We start from the raw sequence: 22,179 nt of genomic DNA on the forward strand, positions 1-22,179 counted from the left end.
AGGGAGTAAGTGACAGAGGCAAGATTCAAACACAGTTATAGCTCCAAGTCAGTCATCCAGTCAGCTAGAATTTATATAGCACCTACTATGTGCCAGGCACTGTTAGAAACTAGGCAGATATTATCTCCTTTGATCCTTACAACAACTCTGGAAAGGGGATGCTATTATTATCACTCCATTTTACAACTGAGGAAACTGAGGCAGAGGTTAAGTAACTTGCTCAGAGTCACAAAACTGCCTGATTTGCACTCAGGTGCTTCTTACCCCAGGTTCTGCACTCTCCATTGAACTACCTACTTCCAGATATTGTGTTTTTGTCTTTATATCTCTATTGCTTAGCATAGTACTTGTTATAAAATAAATGGTTATAAGTGAGTATGGAAATGAATTGAGGCCGTGTGAGGTTTTATGTTGCAGTCCAAGAGTATGACTATTCTTTGACTTTTGTATCTGAAAATACTGAGGGTCTACCCACTCTCCCAATGTGGTCTGAGGGGGGAGCGTCACTTGTAGAGACATTAGGCATAGAAGAGTTGGTGAAGGCATTGTGATTTCATACATCACTAGGAGCAGTGCCCTTCTTCCTAGAGTTTTAACACTGTATATTTTATTTTCAATTTCATTAAAAATAATCTAATTTATAATCCACAATATGAATTTTCAGGGGATAAAATTAGGAAAGAGATTAGAATCTAAATGGGAAGGGTGCAAAATGCACCAAATAAATGATGATTTACAAGGAAATATACTTTTGAAAATTTCATAAAGCTAATATATGGTTTCATTCAACAGCATTATACATTAGGCAGAAGTGATTTGTCTGATTAATGCCCCCAGCTATTAGTTTCTCCATGAAATGATTTTGTATTTATTTGTATGTATATGTGATGCATTCGTCTTCCTATTAACCTCCCTCCTCACTCCAGTAGAATGGAAACTCCCTGAGAGGACTGTTTTGTTTTGTAGTACCCCCAGAGTTTAGCACATAGCAGGTACTTAATTCAACTCAATTATCTAGGATTCTAGGAACAACGCTTCTCTATAAGTACAGTTGTTTCATCCTTTCATGGGTCTTGATAACCCTAACTGGGATTTTCTTGGCAAAGACACTGGCGTAGTTTGCCATTTCCTTCTCCAGGTCATTTTACAGATGAGAAACTGAGGCAAATAAGGTTAAGTGACTTGCCCAGGGTCACACAGCTGGTAAGTGTCTGAGGCCAGATTCGAACTTAGGTCTTCCTGACTCCAGGTCTTTTTAAGCTAAGGTCTTTAACAGATCTTTGATTGAGGCAACGGCCACTCAGTAATTAAGGCTAGGTAAGAAATGAGGCAGAGAATGGCCTCTTTCACTTAGTAAAAAAAAAAAATGATCTGGGGATGAAATGTGGAGGCTGAGGTCCAAGGCCCTTTCAGAGGGTCTCATAGCCTGAGGGGAGAGTTGGAATAAGTTCTCAGGCATCTCTATTTAGGGAGAGGAGCAGAGGGGTCAACAAGGTCCCCTAAGAGCACTGAGATGAAGAAGGTGGGCTGAAGCGGATTCAAGTCTTTTTAAAGCCTCTGCAGCCAACCAAAGAGCTTCCCATTCACCATGGGAAGTGGTTCACCCAAACCAGTTACAGAATGTCTACCACAGTCATCACTATTCTCCCTGGAGCCACTCTCCAGAATCCCTAAGTGGAGAGATGGCAACAGGGTCGCTGGGCTTATGTTAGAGCCTCTTACAGACTATATGTACCATTTGCACTGTACGTAGGGCAGCTAGGTGGTTCAGTGGATAGATAACCAGGAGTGGGGTCAGGAAAACCTGAGTTCAAATCTGGCCTCAGATAGTTACCAGCTGTGTGACCCTAGGCGAGTCACATAACCCTGTTTGCCTCATTTTCCTCATCTGTAAAATGAGCTGGAGAAGGGAATGAGAAACCACCCAGATATCTTTGCCAAGAAAGCATCCAATGAAGCCATGAAGAGTCAGACATGTCTGAAAATGACTGAACAGCAACAGAACACTGCATACCTTGTGTGTCCAAAGTTATTTTCATGTTGTCTCCCTCATAAAAATGTGAGCTCCTCTGAAGGTAAGGGCCATAAGGACCATATGTTTTGCTTCTCTTTGTATCCATGCACTCAGCAATACAAACAACAGCTGGCATTTTTGTAGGACTTTAAGATTTGCAGAGTACTTTACATATTTTAACTTATTTGACTACTGTAAGTTCTTAAATTTTTGGTGATTCTGAGGCAGTGCCTTCTAAACTATTTACTGTAACAGACTAATGTGGTGAGGGTGACATGTCCCTTCCCCCTTAAACTTGAGTTGAAAATATTCCTCACCAACTACAAAGTGGTCCCTTGTGGTCTCCTAACTTTCCACAAGAGTTTAGTTTCCATGGTGATGCATCAGGTTGCTGGAGCAGAAACACAGGTGATGGAAAAGCAGCTTTTAATTAGACAATAATTGGGTAGAAGCTTTATGTCTAGAAAATTGACCATTTTCTTCTTGAACATCTTTGAAAATGTCTAATTGGAATGAACCAGGGACCTGTGGCATGCCAAGGTCCAGGCAGGAAGTTCATACTTCTCAAGGAGACCAAGGAGCCCCACATAGCAGGAGGTGGACAGAACTGGGCGAGGCAGTGGCTTCTTCTGATGGCTGCTTCGGAGCCTGTAACTGATGGCTTCCTCAGGGACTGCACTTCCGTTAGGTCTGAAACTTCACCCTCCCCTGCTCCCTTGGAGGCCATGACTCAAGTGAAAGGAGTCCATTGTGCCCAGCCTCCAGCCTAATGCAGCCGTTCAACGTTCCCATTCAGATCACACTGCAGGGCAGCCGAAGGCTCCAGGGAAGGTAAGCGACCCTATATTCTCTCCAGATGCAGAAGGGCATTGAACTGCACAAGAGCCAAGAATGATAGGAAGAGCTTGACTGTATTAACCCCAGTTCTGCACATTAAAGGATGTTGATGGGTTTTCCTATGTGGGGAAGAAGGGGAGAGGATAGAGGAAGAACTTCATCCTGGTGGCATTACACTTTGAGGGGTAATGCGACTTCAGAACTGAGGACTTCAGAAATTATTTTGAATTGACTTTGGGTAATTTCTGCAATTCCTCATCCATGTAGAAGCTGGTTTTCCCCCAGTGCATGTTTTTCCCCACCACAGTAAAAATTCTTGAGGGCAGACTTTCATTCTGCCTTTTATCTCTAGTGCTTAACATTGTCTTAAACATAGTAGGTTTTTACTAAATAATGTGTGTTGATCAACTTTTACATATAATATGTATTTATATTGATTTATCTATGCATATGTACATGTTATTTCCCCCCAGGAATGTAAGATATCTGAGGACAGGGACTATTCTGTCATTGTCCCTGCATCCTCAGCACCTAGCACCATGTCTGGCAAATAGTAGGTATTTAAATTTTTGTTGAGTGCAACTAAACCAAGGTTCTTTCACCTTATGCTGAGAACCTTGAGACATGTTCTGTCCCAGCATTTTGTACTCCCTTGGCTGATAACGAGGCTCACTGGAAAGTAGAAGAATGAGGAGGAGGGCACCAAATGTAGAAGTTGGGCAGGCATTAAATGGATACAAGCTAAGCTCCTGTAACATAACTTTCTAGTCCTTAAATCGCCTGAATAAGAACATAAGACTTGCCCATTGTATCAGTGGGTCAAGACCAAAGATGGAACTAGGAGTCCAATCACATATTGGAAGAACACTGGATTTGAAGGCAGAACAATCTAAGTTCAAATCCCAGCTCTGCCATTTACCAACTATATGACCCTTGGCAAGTTATAACCTTTCAGAGCCTCAGGATTTTTAGGTATAAAATGAGGGACTATAATAGGTCATGTCTCATAAATAGTATTACTTAGATAGATGCATTAAGACTGACAAAACACTTTACAAACATAATCCTGTGAGGTGTGTAGCATAGGTTGTATTACTCTCCTTTTACAGATGAGGAAATTGAAGCTCCAAAGGCTTAGTGATTTGCCCAGGCTTACACAGCTTGGAGGGTTGGAGGCCAAAGAACCATCTCACTCCTGTGACCAACTGAGAGAAAGTAATGAGTAAGATTCCAAAGCTCTTAGTTACCTCTCGAATATCACATACTTTATCCTTTAAATATAGACACAGATATATAGGAGACTGGGAAAGATAAAAAGAGGGCCCAGTCAAAGGGGCAGGAGGGTGCAAGGTAAAGAGAAATTGGAGAAAAATGATAAGGGCAAGTAGGAGCCAGAGAGAGGATAGAGGAAGGAATAAAAACAAATCCTGGAAAACAACATTTCTGAAAAATAAGTGACCTTTATTGCTATATGATAGGGAAGTAGAAAGTCTGTGAACACTATTACCCTTTGACATTAGAAGTTTTAGAAAAACAGGCAGGAAAACAAGTTCTGTTATTCTGACCCCAATTCTGATGGATGCTTACAATATAATTAGTTGTAAGCTTGTGCCCAAAGCAAATGCTCTGTCATTCTCACTCCCAAAATGACTAATTAACCCACAACAGAGTTTTCCCAATTCAGTTTGATGAATTGTACTGCTCTTTCCAAAGAGAGAATTTGTTTAATAATTTCTTTTCAAACTAAGGAAATAGATTATAGAAATGATTACTAGGTAAAGTCTCAGATGCCTTATAAACAATTAAAAAAGAACTATTATTAATTCAGTAGATCAGCTGTTCAGAAGTCTCCCACTCCCATAGGGAGCCCAATGAAGAAATGGTCACATTTTGAGGGAGTTCTGAATCTTTGTAAGATAAGCCCAGAAAGGAAGTTAAGTCAACAAATGTTTATTAAGCTCTGACTCTATGCCTAACCCTGTGCTAAACACTGAGAATATGAGTACAATAAGAAAGACAGTTCTTACTCTCAAGGAGCTCACAATCTAATGGGGAAAGACAACATAAAAAGAAGTTGAAAAGGGGAAGGAGAAAGTATAGAAAAATTCTAGGGAGTCCAGAGAGGAGTACAGACATGAGTGACCTGAGCTCTTTCTTTAAAGTAAAGATTCTGGGAGGAACCTGTCAGAGGAACTTCAGCCAATTAAAAGAAGGGGCCAGATGGATGGAGCAAACGTTAAGGGGTAAGAAGACTGCTTGCTCTGGCTTGGTAGGGAAAGTCCAGAGTCTGAGAGGGGTAAAGACAGACAACTACTATTCTTGTTCTTATTCTGCCTAGCAACAACAAGCTTCAGGGTCCTAGGAGAGGCCATCTGCACCTCGAAGGACCCAGTTAAGATAAGGAGGTTAGAAGACATTATTGAAGTTCTCAGACACTCACCTTAGTTGTATTAAATCCATCACTTGTCAGGTCTGTTATAATGGAGATTCCTTTGGGTATGAGTTAGACTACATGACCACTTAGGTCCCTTCCTACTCTCAGATTTTCAGTGAAATCAGAAAACATCTGGTTAGTAATGTCCCATTAACAACATGGGCCTCAGATCTGGATTGGAAAACCTAGTCCAGTTTGCTTCTTTGTTATGGAATCACTTACCTATATGCTTCCTTATATTCTTGCTACAATCTTCTTGAGAGGCAGTGTGGTAGTGCAAAGATTGGTGGATTTGAATCCCAGGACCTGAGTTCAAACCCTCCTTGTGCTACTTACCATCTGTGTGACCTTTGGCAAGTGACTTAACCTGAGTTTTCTTATCTGTAAAATGGGGTGATTTGATTTGATAATCCCTTAGGTCTTTTCTAACTCTAGATTTGTGATCCTATGATGATAGAAGTGGTGAGTTCCAATTTTTCAAGTAAGCAGAGATGTAACCTACTGGGGCAAGAAGAGCTTTGATCCAGGATGGTGACTTGGTGATGGTAGTGAAGGCAATGCTTTTCTTTCTCCTCATAGTCCTCTTGGGCATTGTAGGGTCAGTGAAGGACCATGCAGCATGATGGACTGCCATGAGAAGGAATCATTTTGTCCCTCTTCCCATGTCAGAATTTGGAATAGGAAGTACTTCCTTCTGCCTCATCTGGCCTGAGTGTCACCTTCTCCCTCAGGCATCCTGTTACTACCACTTGCCTCTCCATGAACCCGCCTTTCTTAACTAGGGTTAGATCAGTGGCAACTGTGACATAATGTGGTCTTGAGGTGTGTCTCATCTTCTCCTCTCACTTGATTTGCCCTAATTTCTGCCAGAATTCCCAGTTACAGCTCCATAAGTAAGACTGGGGAAGCTAGGAGAGAACCAAAGACAACAGATTCTTTAGTTTTTGTTAATCAGTCAATCAAGAAGCATTTATTAAGTACCTAAAATGTCTTAGACATTGGGGATACAAAGAAGAAAGAAACTGCATCAGGAGTTTACAATCTATCCAGGGCAGACAACATGTCCATGTATGGGTATATACAAATTAGTACAGAGGGATTGGGAAAGTACTAGATGGTGAGGAAAGGACTCTGCCAAAGGAACATAAAAATATTCTTCCCCTATCTTACCCCAGTGTTCCCAGAGAGCAAGTGATAATTTTTATGTAAAGCCCTCACTGGGGCTCCCCTTTGACATTTAACATTTGTTTTGCAGTTCTCTAGTGAGAAGTGGATACAAAACACGAAATGTTATTAACTTGGAGGGGCCAGAGATCTGACCATTTCTCAAAAGGCCTTTAGGTGAACATTTTAGACAGGGGAACATGATATAATAACTTCCTAACAGATGTTATTTAGTCATGCTGGTGCCAGAATATACCATGATAAAATGTTAAGAATACCACCAGGACCTTATTAGGAGATAATTCCTCCCATAATGCACCCTGGATCTTTAAGAACACCCACTGCAAAGGTCTTGGCATAATTCTGGAGCTGTCCACAGTACCACGTAGCGTCTTGACAAAAGGTTCCAGCATTTGAGATCTTAGGACTTGCTTGTGGTTACCTAGTTAGTCAGTTTCATATCTGGGATCAGATCCAGAACTTCAGACTGGTTTCCTCTCAAGTTACTTGCTTCTCAGATCTGTTCATGCAGTATAAATGTTTGAATTTTGTTTTCTTCTACTCTCTCTGCCCATTCTTCCTGGTGGGATTAAGAAGGAAAAACAAGGGACTTTTAAAATCTCAAAACTAACTCACTGGTCTGTAATAGATAGATTACTGTGGATCCTGTCAACTTGTGAATCAGGGCTTTCTTAGGTGGACTCTTGGGACTTCAGTGGGGTTGCCTATGTTCCCTGAGGTAATCTCTACAGCCAGCAGATCTTGCCAAGGGAAGAGGAAGGAGCATACTAGAGGGAATATACCAGAGGAAAAAATGAAAGTGAAGTTGTTGTGGGGCACAGTAGGGAGGAACCTGAAATTTATTCTCCGTAAATATTCTATCCGAAGAGTTTCTGTTGAGCTCTAGTAGCAGGGTTTGCCTAAAACATAGGAAGGGTATATTTACATGGCATGTGATGTCGTGAAAGGGCATTCGTGAGTGAGCACTGGAGAAGGAGAGGATCTGAGTTCAAATCCTGCTTCTGATGCTTCCTACTTTTGTGACCTTGAGCAAGTCACATCACCTTCTTGGGTCTGTGCTTCTTCATCTATTAAAAAGAGGGCTTTGGACTAGGTTACCTCTGAAGTCCTTTTTAACTGAAATTCTATGATGCCGGAGGTAGCATTCACAGTAGGAAGATCACTGACAAGGATCTGAGTTCAAATCCTCCCACTGGCTTCCTGGATGATCTTGGGCAGTACAGCCTTAGTTAAAATGAGAGGGTTGGTTTATATGGTCTCTCAGGTCTGGCCATCCAGCTCTAAACCATGATCCTATGAACTTCAGAGGTGGGGGGAAGACTGCCTTGTCCTCCCCACCTCCCTCTATGTGCTGTCACTTGAGTATCACTGTAATATACTAATAGCCCTCATAAACCCTAGATTTCCTCCCAGATTTGTATTTCTTTTTAATTTATAGGATAAAAGAAGCCTTTCTATAACGCAATATAATAAAAAAGATAACTGCACGTGAAGTTGCAAATCTACTATATACAACTTGCTATTCCTTTTAAATATATAATATAGATATTATATTATATTATATAAATATATAATAAAGTTTCAGGGGCAGCTAGGTGGTGCAGTGGATAGAGCATGAGTGCAGGAGTCAGGAGGACCTGAGTTCAAATCTCACCTCAGACACTTGACACTCACTAGCTGTCATTAGTCACTTAACCCCAATAGCTTCATCCTGGGTCATCTCCAGTCATCCTGATGAATATCTGGTCACTGGATTCAGATGGCTCTGGAGGAGAAGTGAGGCTGGTGACCTGCACAGCCCTCCCTCACTCAAAACAAAGTCAAGTGCAAGTCATGTCATCATTTCTCTGATGGCATGATCTTCTTCAGTAACGAAGGATGAACACACACACACACAAAGTTATCATGTAAATTTCTATTTTTCTCTCCCCCCCCCACCCTAGAGGTGGCCACCATTAGATACAAATAGATGTGTGTGTGTGTGTGTGTGTGTGTGTGTGTGTAAAATCATTCTATACGTGCTTCTATTTATCAATTCTTTCTCCAGATGCAGATGGCATCTTCCTCCATGTGTCCTTTATAATTAATTTGGGTATTTATAATGGCCAAAATAATTTATTTGTTCAAAGTCATTCTTAAAACAGTGTTGCTGTTACTTTGTACAGTGTTCTCTTGGTTCTGTTCATGTCACCCTTCTTGATTTCATTCAAGTCTTGCCATGTTTTTTCTAAGAATACTGAGTTCCTCATTTCTTAAGGCACAGGAGTATTCCCTCACAATCGTGTTCCACAGCTTGTTCAGTCATTCCCCAGTTGATGGGAATCCCTGCAGTATCCAGTTCTTTACCACCACAAAGAGAGCTGCTGTAAACATTTTAGAACATAAGGGTTCTCTTCCTTCCCCCCAATAATCTTTGGAAATAGACCCAGTAGTAGTATTTCTGGGTCAGAGGATATAGGTAGTTTAATAACTCTTTGGGCATAATTCCAGATTGCTCTCCAAAATGGTTGGATCAATTCATAATTCAACAAACAATGAGTTAGTGGATTTCAAGAAAAGAAATTTTAAAAAGTCATTTGCACTGATTTGGAATTAGATAAAAAATTGACAAGTGTAGTTGTTATGGGAAATTTTTGATTCTTGACTTCCTTTTATTAATTTTCATTATGTAGCCTCAGGGCCATTCTTGGTGCAACTTTTAGTTGACTGAAAGCCTGGCCTGTGTAATATTAATCTCACCTGGCCAAAACCTGACTTCTGGAATAATAGTGTTAAGGGAAGACTGTTGGATAGATATAAACAAAAATGGAGCTCCCCAAATTGATTTAGTTGTTAGTTCCCCTAGCTACCTGTGTAAGGAAGAATGTCCCTGACATCAGTTTTCTTGTTTGTCTTGATGACATGTAAATCTTCTCCTCTGTCAGCTAATTGTGTGTGAACCTTCTAAATGTGGCTTAATCTATAACCTGACTTAGTTTACCAATGGAGTCTTTTGGTTTGTTTCCCCAGGGGATGTATGAGATTGTAACTTTAAGTTTGTTTCAGTTTTTATGACATTTATGAATCTATTGTTTCTTTAACTTTTATGGTCTAGAGTAATGTACAAGATTGCAAAAGGATTAATTCTTTGTCATTCTGATGTAATCTTATCTATAAGAGCCCTTATTAGAATCCTAGTGTTTGTTCACATTTATTTTTTGTCTCAGATATGAACTTATGCCTAAGCATAATAAAATCTAGTTTTTTTTTACTGTTATGTTTTGTGTTATGGTAGATCAATTTTAGGAGCAATTACCTACTACATGTACTCAGAAAAGAGATATCTCTCCCATAAAAAGCTAAGAATGCCTAAGAAGCGTGCCGTAGAGGACAGACTATTAGACTTGCAGCTAGAAAGACCTTCACTACAATCTTGCTTCACATACTAGCTGCATGACCTGGGGCAAGTCATTAACCTCTCCATGCCTCAGTCCCCTCATCTTAAAAAATGGGGGAAAATAATAGCACCTACCCCACAAAGTGATTGGGAACCACAAATAAGATAATGAATGTAAAAGTGATCGTATAAAAAGCCTGCGATTGCTACATAAATTTAAGCTGTTTGTTATTATTAGGTCATATTTGCCAGTTTAGTCTTAGGATCAATCACACAACGAGCAATTATTAAGAACCACTGGCGTGTGGGATGCTCTGCTGGGCAGACAAAAAGGAAACGCATTCTTTTCCTGAAGAAGTTTATAGTCAAGTTGGAGGGTAATAGGTAACACATATGCATATATTAGTATGTACAAAATCAGTTCATCAACATGTATTTGTGTGTGTGTGTGCTGTGTGCCAAGTATCATGTTAGGTGCTGGAGATACAAATACAAAATAGACACAAGGAAATTTTGGGGGGGGAAATTAGACTGGATATTTACATATGCAAGTATTTTCAAAAAAGATATAAAAATAAATACAAAGTGATGGGTAGGTTCAGCAGAGGGAAGGATAGATGTACTAGTAGCTGAGAATACAATGAAAAACTTCCCGAAGAAAACTAGGGATTCTGAGAGATGGAGATTTAGAGATGGAAGTGACCTCAGAGGTCATCTAGTCAAACTATTTCATTTTACATTTTGTGACTCATCATTGTTAAGTGACTTGTTCCAGGTCACACAGGTAATAAATTGAAGAACTGGGATTTGAACTAGGCTCTTTTGACTCTTTCTCTATATCATATTAAACAACCAGATGAGTTTATTTCTTGAAAGGAACAAAATTGCATTCATTAAAAAAAAATTTCTGTGATGAAAACTTTGTATTAATTTAGATCAGTCTTCTCCTCCTTTAGTCTGAATTAGTGTGGATTTAATTTCTTTCCTTTTTTTAAATTCTTACTTTTAAAATTTCATTTATTTTTACCAAATTCATTTATTTATCATGTCATGTGCTTTATACAGAGACCAAATGGAGGTTAAACATTTTCAGAGGATAGAAAAGAGGAGATTCAGGATTCTGGTAACCTTGGGGGTGATGGTTTACAGCTCGCTTGCCACTCCCTTCTCTCCATTCTGTTCATAAAGCAATTCCCAAATTATAGACACCTTACCCATTTGCTACAACAAGAATTTCCTCCCTCTTTCCTAGGGAGATAATCCTCAATTCCATCTTCCTTCCAGAGATAGCATCAACCTGTTCCAACAGGGGCAAATAAAAAATCTCAATTCTATTTTCCTTTATGCAACTGTATGAGATGGAGCCTGGGACCCTAGAGTTTGCTTTAAACTAAAAAATGAAATCTCCAGGTTCCTTCCACCTATAAGATTCTGTCCCTAAGATACCTTTGTAAGCAATTTTCCCTTCCATTCATCTGAATCTGTTGTATTACTTTCACACCATGAATTATAAAATTGATTAGAAGGCAAATTTAGTGCTATTTGTGTCAGTTGTTTTGCTTCTGGGTAGCTGCCCCAGGAGCTAGATATCATTGTGCAAAGCACTGTGGTAGGAATTCTGTTGCCATTTAGTGGGAACAGAGGTAATCTATTCTTCATTTCATCCTCATAGAATCCTAGTTCTTTTTTCTTTTCTTTTAGTTTTCAGCATTCACTTTTATAAGATTTTGAGTTCCAAATTTTTTTCTCCCTCCTTTCCCTCCAACCTCCCCAAGACAATAATCAATGTGATATAACCTATACGTGTATGGATTTACTTTATTTTCATTTATAATCTTACCTGGGGAATAACAACAAATGGGAATATTTCTTTTCTTTGGAGGAACTGTAAATTATATATTTATATAAGATTATAATGATGATTTAAAAATAATATTTTTTAATCAATCTTGTTAAAGGTCAGCCTTCTCTACTGATGATAGGAGGAAAAAGAAAAACCATGGTGATGGAGAGCCTGCTCCAGATGTACAGAAAAAACTGCCCTCCAGTGCAGGAGAAGATCGAGCTATTCTCTTGGGGTTTGCAATGATGGGTTTCTCTGTCCTTATGTTTTTTTTGCTTGGAGTCACCATTCTAAAACCTTTCATGCTCAGGTAAGAAACAGACAGCCAAAGGAAATGCTCATTGTGTGCATCACTGCTCGTGGGCTGGGCAAACTCAGTAAGAGCCAATTATGAGTTATGGCAGCCAAGGGTGACAATGCCATTCCTGCTATATGAAGGAAGGCCTAGTGTCCAATGAAGGGAAGTGAAGCTCCACTCTGCTGTGCCTTGGGCAGACCACGTCTGGCATGCAGTGTTCAGGAGTCACACTTTGGGTAAGACATAGACAGGCTGGAGGAAGTACAGAAGAGAGCATCAAAGCTGGAGAGAGGGGTGGTGTCCGTAGGATAACAGCTAGTGTTTATACAGCACTTTCAGATTTGCAGAGCCATTTACAGGCATAATTTCATTGGATCCTCGTGACAACTCCATGAGGAAGATGCTTTTCTTATCCCAATTTTATATTGCATATGAGGAAAAAAGCTGAGAGAGGTTATATGGCTTGTCCAGGGTCAGTAAGTATCTCAGGTAGAATTTGAACTCAGGTCTTCCTGACCCTGAGTTCAACACTATTCATTGCGATGATGGCATTGGCTGCTATGGAGAGCTATTCTGCCACTGTTTCCCCACCCCTTCTTCACAGCGTTACGTAGAACAAGGAAGCTGGATTAGATGACTTCTGAGGGCCCTTCCACCATTAGATCAATTCTCTTGGAATCTCTCTTGCTAATTAGCTGACCTGTGCTCAAAGAAGATAACAGACTATCTAAACATGGCCATTTCCTAGTGGCCTAGAATCATAGAATGCTAGTGTTGGAAGGGGCCTCTGACGTTATCCAGTACCACCCCTGCATTTTACAGTTAAGGAAACTGAGACCTAATGAGGGAGGGTCACCCACTGAAGGTCATACAGTGCCCTTGGCCTTCTGGAGACAACACCTTCACTTGTTTGTACCTGACCTATTGAATGTTAACAGGGACAATTTCCAAGTCACTGAGGGATGTTGGTGTCAGTAGGAAAGATATCTTTGTATTTCTGAGCTGCTTGGTTCTCACATCAAATTTATTATCGGAAAGAGTATAGGGAAGAAAGCTCATTAGGGAGAAAAAGTTCTTTGAAGAGGTCCCCTGGTAGGAGTTCAGCTTAATGTTCCAATGGGAGGGAGGCATTTACCATTGAACAAGAAGGTAAATATATCCCAGATTTCAGATCTATAATATTATAGAGTAACCCAGTTCTTTTCAGTGGTAGAGAAATGACATTGCATCCCCTTTCTCCTGACTTAATGTTTTCCTCAGTTCAGTGTTTAAATAGCTCTGTCCCCTGAAATTTATCAGATTGAAATGACGCACTATTCAAAGAAAGAACCAGTAGTCACTTTGACATTTCATGAGACATTGTGAAGATAATGGATGCTAAAGATGTTCACACTGGCACTCAAGGTCTGTGGGAATGAGTTTGGAGATCATCCCTTCTATCCACATTTACTGAATTATTATACCACTTACTGCCATTTTGCTCATGAATACTATTTGATTACTTGAAAGCAGAGCCCCATTTATAGACCTCATAAGTTCATGCATAATTAAATGTGAAATCCAGATGATTAAAGTTGTAAGTAATTGAGTATTATAAAATCATTATAAAATTACAAAAACCAAGCCAGACAAATAGGGGCAAAATAAATATTTCTACCAAGAGTAGAGTGAGTAAGTGGGTGATGACAGAGAACAGGATCATAGATTTAGAGCAGAAAAGCATTATGGAGATCTAGTCTAACTGATATTTTTAAGATGAGGAAATGGGTCCAGAGAGAGAAAATGAACTCAATCCAGTTGACCTAGGTAAGTAGTGGAACTGGGAGACAAAGCCAGGTCCATTCACTACACAATCAGTCTTTCCACTGTATGGTGCTGTCATTCTTTGCTCGTTTCAATGTTTCTGGGGCTTAGAATTAATTATGTGGCCATATTGCATTTAGTGAGTGACGTTGCTCTTAGAATCTTAGGTACAATTTTGGACTATCTTCCTACAGTTGCAGGTAAACTCAGTAAGAATTGAATCAAGATTGTAATAGAGTAGCTTGTAGCCCAGGAATATTTCTGGAAGCTGTGGGAGGAAAGTGTCTTCTGTGATCAGGAATTGATCCAGAGACCTTTCAAAGGTGTTCTATATGCCACATGGTCCTGTGCTGCAATATGTGTTTGTTGATTCTCATAATGCCGTATAATAACCTTGCATGTAATATTATAACAAACTATGACATCTTTACGCACAATATCATTCTAGAATGTTATAATTATAGCTCATATGTGAATAAAAACTCATGCGTAAGACTCACAAATCTGTCTCCTTACAACAAACCTGTTAGGTAGGCAATGCATGGACAATTGACTGTCTCCATTAACACAGGCCCACACCACAAATACCAAGTCTGGACTTGGACCTACTACTTCTGACCCTAAGACAAATGTTGTTTCTACTGCACCTGTGAAGAGTTCTTTTTATTGATTATTTCTTTTATATTTCTGCAGTTGTATATTTCAGTGATTCTCAGCATTTAGGACAAAATAATTCTGTAACAATAAAGGATTGACTCACCTTTCCCCTGGTACTGATATCCAAGATAACACATTTAGGGGTGAAAAGGGTGGGAGAAGTGACATGGCATTAGACTTGAATTGGAATGTTTGGGCTCATATCCCAGCTCAATAACACACAGCTAGTAAGTGTTAAAGCTGTATGTGAATTCAGATCTTCTGAACCTCTCTGTGCTCCAGTTCGCTCATCCGTAAGACGGAGATAGTAATGCTTTCTGGTTACCTCATACAGTTGTTTTGGGGAATAAAAGAAAAATGTGTGTAAGGCTTTCTTGCTACCATAAAACATTAAATAAATGCCAACTCTTAATTCCTGTTAAGGCTTGACAATCACAAGAATATAGGCCCTACTCTCAAGGCACTTCTATTCCAATGGGGGCAACAGTACTTGGAGGAGGATTCCACTACAGGGCAGGTAGAAAGGTGCTGTGTTCCTTAGGGTGCAACAACAAGGTGGATAGTAATGAATCTTCTTCAGTGCCATATCCATTGATTACAAAAATATCCATTACTGACTTTGAGCCATTTGACAGTCCCAAGGATTGTGGTAGTGAAAATTCCTTGGGTCCCTACAGGGGTTGTAGAGTCTAGACTGGAAGCAGAGCTGGTGGTTTGGGGGACACTTCTTATTTTTGATGATCTTGGGCACATGGCTCTGAGTTGCCTCCACCAGGGTTTGAGGGGAGGTGGTAGTTGAAGGTTGATGTGTTTTAGTTGACTGGGCACATACTATCTTCTGACTTATCCTCGTAGTCCATTGCTACTTCAGCTAGACTGCCTGGACCACTGCTGGTGGCAGTAGGTCAGTGGTTAATGATAGTGAGGATGGTAGGACCAGTCTCCACAGGGGTTGCTATCTGGATGATGGCTGCCTCTTCTAGAGCCCTTCTCCACCATCATTCTCTTTCTTTTGCATCTTTAATCTCTTTACTCACTGCCTCCTCCTTTTCCTTCCACCCAATTGAATCTGATCTCAACAAGTATTTAAGTACTAGGCATCGAGATATAAAGACAAAGTGAAAAATCCTCCCTGCCCTCAAGGAGTTGGTCCTGTTCAGCCATTCTGAGAGGGAGTTTGTGCATTTCTGGTTCTGGTTCAAACTTGTCACTACAATTAGAGTTCCCTGCCAGCACTTGAGTATGAATGGAATTCAGTTGGGTTTAAAAAATTGGTGGCCAGGAATCTTATCAGGAGTGTCAACATCATGTTTCCTAATCCCCAAAGGCTGAAAGAATAAAGGAAATGATTAGGGATGACCTAAAACAGGTTATGGAAAGAGGCAGACCATCATGGAAAACGTTCTAGAGCTGAGATCAAATACCCACTCTGACATTTATTAGCCAAGTGATCATAATTAAAGTTAATTAAAACTCTTTCCACTTTGTTTTTTCTACCTTTCTGCCTTGGGCATAGTTTTTTGCCTACTTCATGGGGTTGTGAAGACAAGGCATCTTATTCTAATGACTTTTTATCTATACTACCTGTGGATTTGATAACTCAGTGCTGTTCAAATATTATTTCTGACACTGACCAGCTGTGTGATCGTGGGCTCTAAGCCTCAGTTTCCTTATCCATAAAACAGGGATAATACTTGAGTAACATTGGTGGTTTGTTAGTGGAGGTTACTGTTGGCCTTGCCTATTTCCACCCTGCTTGCTTTTTGGGGGGGGACATTTAATTAACCTCATTTTGTTACAAGAGCTACCTATTTTATGGAATTTATAAGAGATGAAAAATTAATAATATAATAACAATAGCTCAGAGCCCCTAATTTGGAAAATTCCTAACATTCAAACAGAAGTTTAGCTTTCTGTCCTAATTTAAAGTTTTATATAGTTAAATCTTTATTAGTACAAATAATGAATCCCCTAAGTAGCTACATTATTCAAATTTACACTGCATATTTCCATTAGGCTGGAACCAATGCCCACACTTACATAATAATAGCTTCAAATAGTGCAAATTCAAATACATACAACTGCTTCAGAAGATTCACACGCCTCAGGACCTAGCTGTATTTCTAGTTCACTCATTCCCTCTTAACATTTGAAGCAAATTTAGAATACAGGAAGTGTTTAGGTAAAAGAAGTGAACAGAGTATGTTACAGTGTTTGTTACTGGACAGACATGGAAAGAGCAGACTTTTTTTGTTGAGCGAGGAGGGAACTTCCCTCATTTCTTGAGGAGGTGATAACTTCAGTCTGAATCATTTATTTCAAGGGCCCAATGGCCTCCCTAGATCTGTTCCTTCTCTGTGGCATCTCAGCGCTCACTTCCTTTTCTCATTATTAATTTTTCCTTTCAGTTGCTGTCTTTGCCCTGCAGTTCTTTCCACAAGAGAGCTAATTCAGCTCGCTAAATTCTAGGGGAGCCTGGGGATTCTGTGTCCATATTACTGCTGCTGCTTCTCAGGTCTCTCTCACCCAATCCTTCCTCTTGGTCTGTGTGTATCTCTACAAACAACTGCATGTCACTCAAGTCTGCCTTCCAGTTCAGAGACCAAGGTGGAGAGAGAATACTTGTCTCTCTGGACTCCCATAAAGGTCAAAATGAGGTTCTCTGTAAAATGCTTTACAAACCTCAAAGCACTCTAAAAAGGTCACCTATTGCTCTTACTGGACTCAGTGATCTTGAAAGTCCTTCCAGCCTAACCTTGTGTAATTATTTGCTGAAGATCTGGTCCACCCCTTGCCTGCTTGTTGATGCCCAATAAAAAGCATGACTTAGTAAATTAAGATTTTGTATTAGTTAGGGAGTCCATCACCTGGGTTGGTTAGTACAAAGGAAAGTCCTTGAGGGCAGGGAGGGATGTTTTGTTTCGATATTCCCAAATCCCAGTGGTGTGGTTTGATGGATATGGGTTCTGGAGTCAGGAAGATGCAGCATGTGTTCTGGCACCATACTGACTGTGAGAATCTGGTCAAGTCACTTACCTTCCCACTGTTCCAGGAAACTAGGACTAAAAGTTACAGAACCGTGACTGACCTGTATCAATATAGTGTGTTTCGGAACAGGGAGTTACCTACAAATGGGAAATCACAGTTCTGGATCCATCCCAAGCACTCAGGACAATGCATTTAATTAATTCTTGTTGAATCAAATTGACCCATGACTTCTCAGACTCCTTGAAAAATGAACCTCTCACTGATTTGCTCAGGGTGCTTAAGTCTTAAGGGGCAGGGCAGAAATCAGGGTCCACAGGACCTGATCCCTGACTCGGCAACTTAACCCTTTGCCAAGAATGTTGATGAAAAGAAGGGCAGTCTCCCAGACTTGATTTGTTTGTATGTCAAATGCTGCTCTGCCAGAACTGTGCTTTAGAGGAAAGGTAAATCATGAATATTTTTGAATTCAAGCACGCAGCGAGAAGAGGCAAACTGTACCATTATGGACATGCACGTGAAGGACGACTGGGTGGATTGTTCGTTCACCTGTGGGGTTGACTGCCGGGGCCAGGGGAAGTACCCTTGTCTCCAGGTGTCTGTAAATCTCTCCCATTCTGGCCAGAAAGCTTTCCTGCACTATAATGAAGAAGCTGTTCAGATAAACCCAGAGGTAATGTATGTACTGGTGAGATATTTAAAGGGCCAAGGTTGCCAGCAGCTTTTTGTGGGTCAGGGGCAGAGCCTTCCCTCCAGGGGGTCCAGGGTCTGGAGTTTACTCTTAGGGGGCTTTGGGAAATCACACGATGTTCTTGCCCAATGCATAGAGATAAAAGCAGGTTAAAATGATCAAAGAGCCTTATGAGGAAAAAAGTCAAAATCGAAGAGTGAGAATGAGTTGGGTTATAGAATCATAGATTTATGTCTGGAATGGATCTCAAATAACGTAGTCTAGGACTTCTTAACCATTTTTGGTGTCATGGACCTCTTTGGCAAGGCTGTGGACATCATTGCAGAATAATTTTTAAGTGAATAGAATGTGTGTGTTCATCCTTTGTTGCTGAAGAAGACCATGCCATCAGAGAAATAATGACATGACTTGCACTTGACTTTGTTTTGAGTGAGGGAGTGTTGTGCAGGTCACCTGCCTCACTTCTCCTCCAGAGCCATCTGGATCCAGTGACCAGATATTCATCAGGATGACTGGAGATGACCCAGGATGAGGCAATTGGGGTTAAGTGACTTGCCCAAGGTCACACAGCTAGTGAGTGTCAAGTGTCTGAGGTGAGATTTGAACTCAGGTCCTCCTGACTCCTGCACTGGTGCTCTAACCACTGCACACCTAGCTGCCCCCAAGTGCATAGAATATATAGAATTACAAAGAAAACAAATTATATTAAAATACAGTTATCAAAATAGATTTTTTTAAAAAGTTCACAGACTCCAGGGTAATAACTTCTGATCCAGGCTGACCCCTTAATTTTAAAAATGAGGAAATTGTTACATGATTTGTCCAGAACCACGCAGATTTGAACCTTGGTCCTCGGACTCTAGGATTGTTCCTCCAAGTTATTTATGTGAACTTCACATGCTTTAAAAACTCCACAAAAAATCAGCTGACAAAATCACACCCTTCTTACCTGCCTTCCTGAGTTGATGTTCAGTACCAGAACCATCTCTCTCTCCTCCCCCCAGCCCTCTCCTCATCCAAGGATTCAGGGCAATAACAAAATATGACATGTTTGGGAGATATTTCTGACCAGTATTTTAGTTGCTGGACACAAGGACACCAGATAGATAACTTGAGAAGTTGACAATTTCAAACAGAAAAGTGAGGTAACAGAAAGGAGAGACAGGGTTACGAAGTCCTAGTGGGAATGCTGTTGTGAAGGGAAGGCAGAGAGAAGAAACAACTGAAGATAACAGGTGTCTCCATCCTCCAACACTTCTTACTGTGAATTTTCTTTTGATTCCCAACTTGAGATCACCAAACCACTGCTTCATCCTCCGGACCCTTGTCCCAATACCCTGCTGCCCTGGCACCATTCCATGGCTATGAGACTAAGGCCACATCTAGGTTAACTGTGTTTTAGCATTTTGAAACTGTTGCCTTATGACCATGTCTTTCTTTCTTCCTCCTTTGCCTTCCTAGTGCTTTTACACACCAAAGTGCCATCGAGATAGGAATGATCTACTCAACAGTGCTATGGACATCAAGGAATTCTTTGATCACAAAAATGGGACCCCTTTCTCCTGCTTCTACAGCCCAGACAGCAAACCAGAGGACGTTGTCCTGATAAAAAAGTACGACCAAATGGTTATCTTCCACTGCTTGTTTTGGCCATCATCGACTCTGCTGGGTGGTGCATTGATCGTGGGCATGGTGAAATTAACACAACACTTGTCAGTGCTGTGTGAGGAGTACACCAGTACAGTGAAGGCAGAAGCTAGCAACACAGCTTCCCGGAAAGAACTGCAAAAATACAAACTGTGGAGGAAGGGGAGACAGAAAGGAAGAAATCAAGGGTTTTTAAGATGGTAAACACGCCTACTCTTCTCTTTACTAAAGTTTATTTAGTCACTGCTTAAGTCTGCTTGCAGACCCTGCAGAAGGTAACTCTGAAATTGTTACATTGTATATTTCATTGTGAAAAAAAAGGACCATGCATTTCTTTTAGCAATTAAAAATGCACCAGTTCTTTTCCCCATGATCCCTGTCCATTCTGTCTAGTTTTTGATACATAACCAAAAAAGCACAAGATCTAGATATTTTTGGACTCAGATTTAAGCTCTAGTTTGAACTGGTCAATGATGTGGGAGGGAGCTGCATCACTTGCTCCCCAAAGTGGTATCATCAACTGATGTAGACACACTAGGTAGGGTCCCCCCTCTAAACTGGCTTAGGCAGACATTAAATGTCAACTCATTCATTACAGAAAGCCGAAAAGAAAGTTTTCCAAATCCTATTACCAAGAGAGGAAAATATATAACCTATATGTCATTTTGATTAGAGTTGTTCCTTGATGGGAACCTGGAAAATTCGGTGGCCAATCCAAAATCCATATATATTTACTTCTTAATGGGCACGTTTTTTTTTTTGTGCAAGTTTCTCTTGCACAAAATTATGTTTCATAAACTTATGTTAAATGAGTTAATAGTCCCCACACACATACATTCACAGAGACACATATTGGCTGGGTAGCTGTTTTGGGCAGGTCCTGGAGTGGGAAGAAAATGACTGAGAATGTAGCCTTCACTGGGGGCAATCCATAATGTCGCTAATTCCCACAAAATAGGTAACAAATGATAGTCCTTTTAAAGATCCTGCCTTGGAAACTGAATCATGAAAGTTCTAAGACTTTAATAATGTTTTTCAGATGAATTCAGAACAACTTGGGGTTGAATATATAAGGCCTGTTACTGGCTAACAGAGTGTCTCAATAATTTTTTTTTTTTTTTGTTTGCTGCCTGAATGACTCTGGGCAGGTTGTTTGGCTTCTCCAAGACTCAGTTTGCTCATCTGTAAAATGAGAGTGTTATAGATGTTATAGAGATGTTACAGATGGTCTGTAAGGTCCCTTCCTGTTCTAAATGTATGACCTTATGGTCACTGGGGTCCATTCTAGGATGAAATCTACAATCTTTAGGAACTTCTATCATCATAGGCTCATGAATCTAGCACTGGAAGCAGCTTTAGAGACTTTCAAAGTGAATTCCCTTATTTTGCCAGTCAGGACACTTGGGCCCAGAGAGGGTAACTGACTTGTTCAGGGTCACACAGGGTCACACAGCTAGTAAAGGTCTGAGGGGGGACTGGAAGCCAGATCTTCACAACTCCACAGCTAGTGTCCTCTATACTCTACCATACTGCTCCACAGAACAGAGAATGGGGAACTTCAGAAATAACTTTTGGATGTCACCAAGTCACAGTCAAACACTTTCCTGTAAAACTGAAGCTTGCAGAATCTGAATGTTAATGTAAGAAATACTTTCTAGACCCAAAAGCAGATCTGAAAATTTTAATTCAGCACAGTGATAGAAATGAATCTCAAGGTTTTAGGATCACAGTAACTAAGTAGAAGACAGAAATAACGGTGCTAGGGTTAGGATACTTTCTTCTTCCACAAAGTTTTCTAAAGACTTGAAAAATTTGCCCAAGTTTTGCTCCCTTTAGGCAGTCTTATCTCTGCCCTGGCCTTCTCAAAGTTATTGGTAAGACTGAAAAAGAAGGGTTAAGATCTCAGGAGAGGGGGGGAAATTATACTACAGTCAAGTCTCATCTCAGTCCTCTGGATTCTAGGGGCACTGGATTTTGCCATTTTAAAGGACCAGTTGAAGAAATTGGGTATGTTTAACCTGGAAAAAAAGACTTAGTTAGAAGGGATGTCATAGCTGTCTTCAAGTTTTTGAAGGGAGTTGGGGCGGGAGGAGGGATTTGTTTTGGTGACCACAAAGCACCAAACCAGGAGCAATGGGCAGAAGTTGCAAAGAAGCAAATTTAGGCTTGATGTCAGGAAAAACTTCCTATCCATTAGCACTGTCCAAGAATGGGGCAGGCTGCCTTGAAGATAGTGGTGCCTCCTGGAAGGTCTTCAGTTCCTCTGATGGCCACTTGTTGGATATTATAATAGGGATTCTTTTTGTGCATTGGTTAGGCTGGATGGTCAATGAGTTCTTGTCCAACTTTCCAATTCGGTGCTTCTGGGAGCCTTCTGGCAAATTCTTACAAGAATCCCTTTGAAGTGTG

The 22,179-nt window shown here is 40.4% G+C and overlaps 1 protein-coding gene across 1 annotated transcript; it reads left to right on the top strand.

Moving 5' to 3' along the window:
* Nucleotides 1-2,535: 2,535 nt before the first annotated feature.
* On the top strand, nucleotides 2,536-20,143 carry KCNMB3 (potassium calcium-activated channel subfamily M regulatory beta subunit 3). Its single transcript, XM_072618426.1, has 4 exons — nucleotides 2,536-2,845; nucleotides 11,805-11,999; nucleotides 17,907-18,105; nucleotides 19,585-20,143. Exons 1-4 carry the CDS (start codon nucleotides 2,784-2,786, stop codon nucleotides 19,972-19,974), a joined length of 846 nt encoding a protein of 281 aa, XP_072474527.1. The 5' UTR covers nucleotides 2,536-2,783; the 3' UTR covers nucleotides 19,975-20,143.
* Nucleotides 20,144-22,179: the final 2,036 nt, after the last annotated feature.

The sequence above is a fragment of the Notamacropus eugenii genome, chromosome 6, assembly GCF_028372415.1.
Source record: "Notamacropus eugenii isolate mMacEug1 chromosome 6, mMacEug1.pri_v2, whole genome shotgun sequence".
Classification (NCBI taxonomy): Eukaryota; Metazoa; Chordata; class Mammalia; order Diprotodontia; family Macropodidae; genus Notamacropus; species Notamacropus eugenii.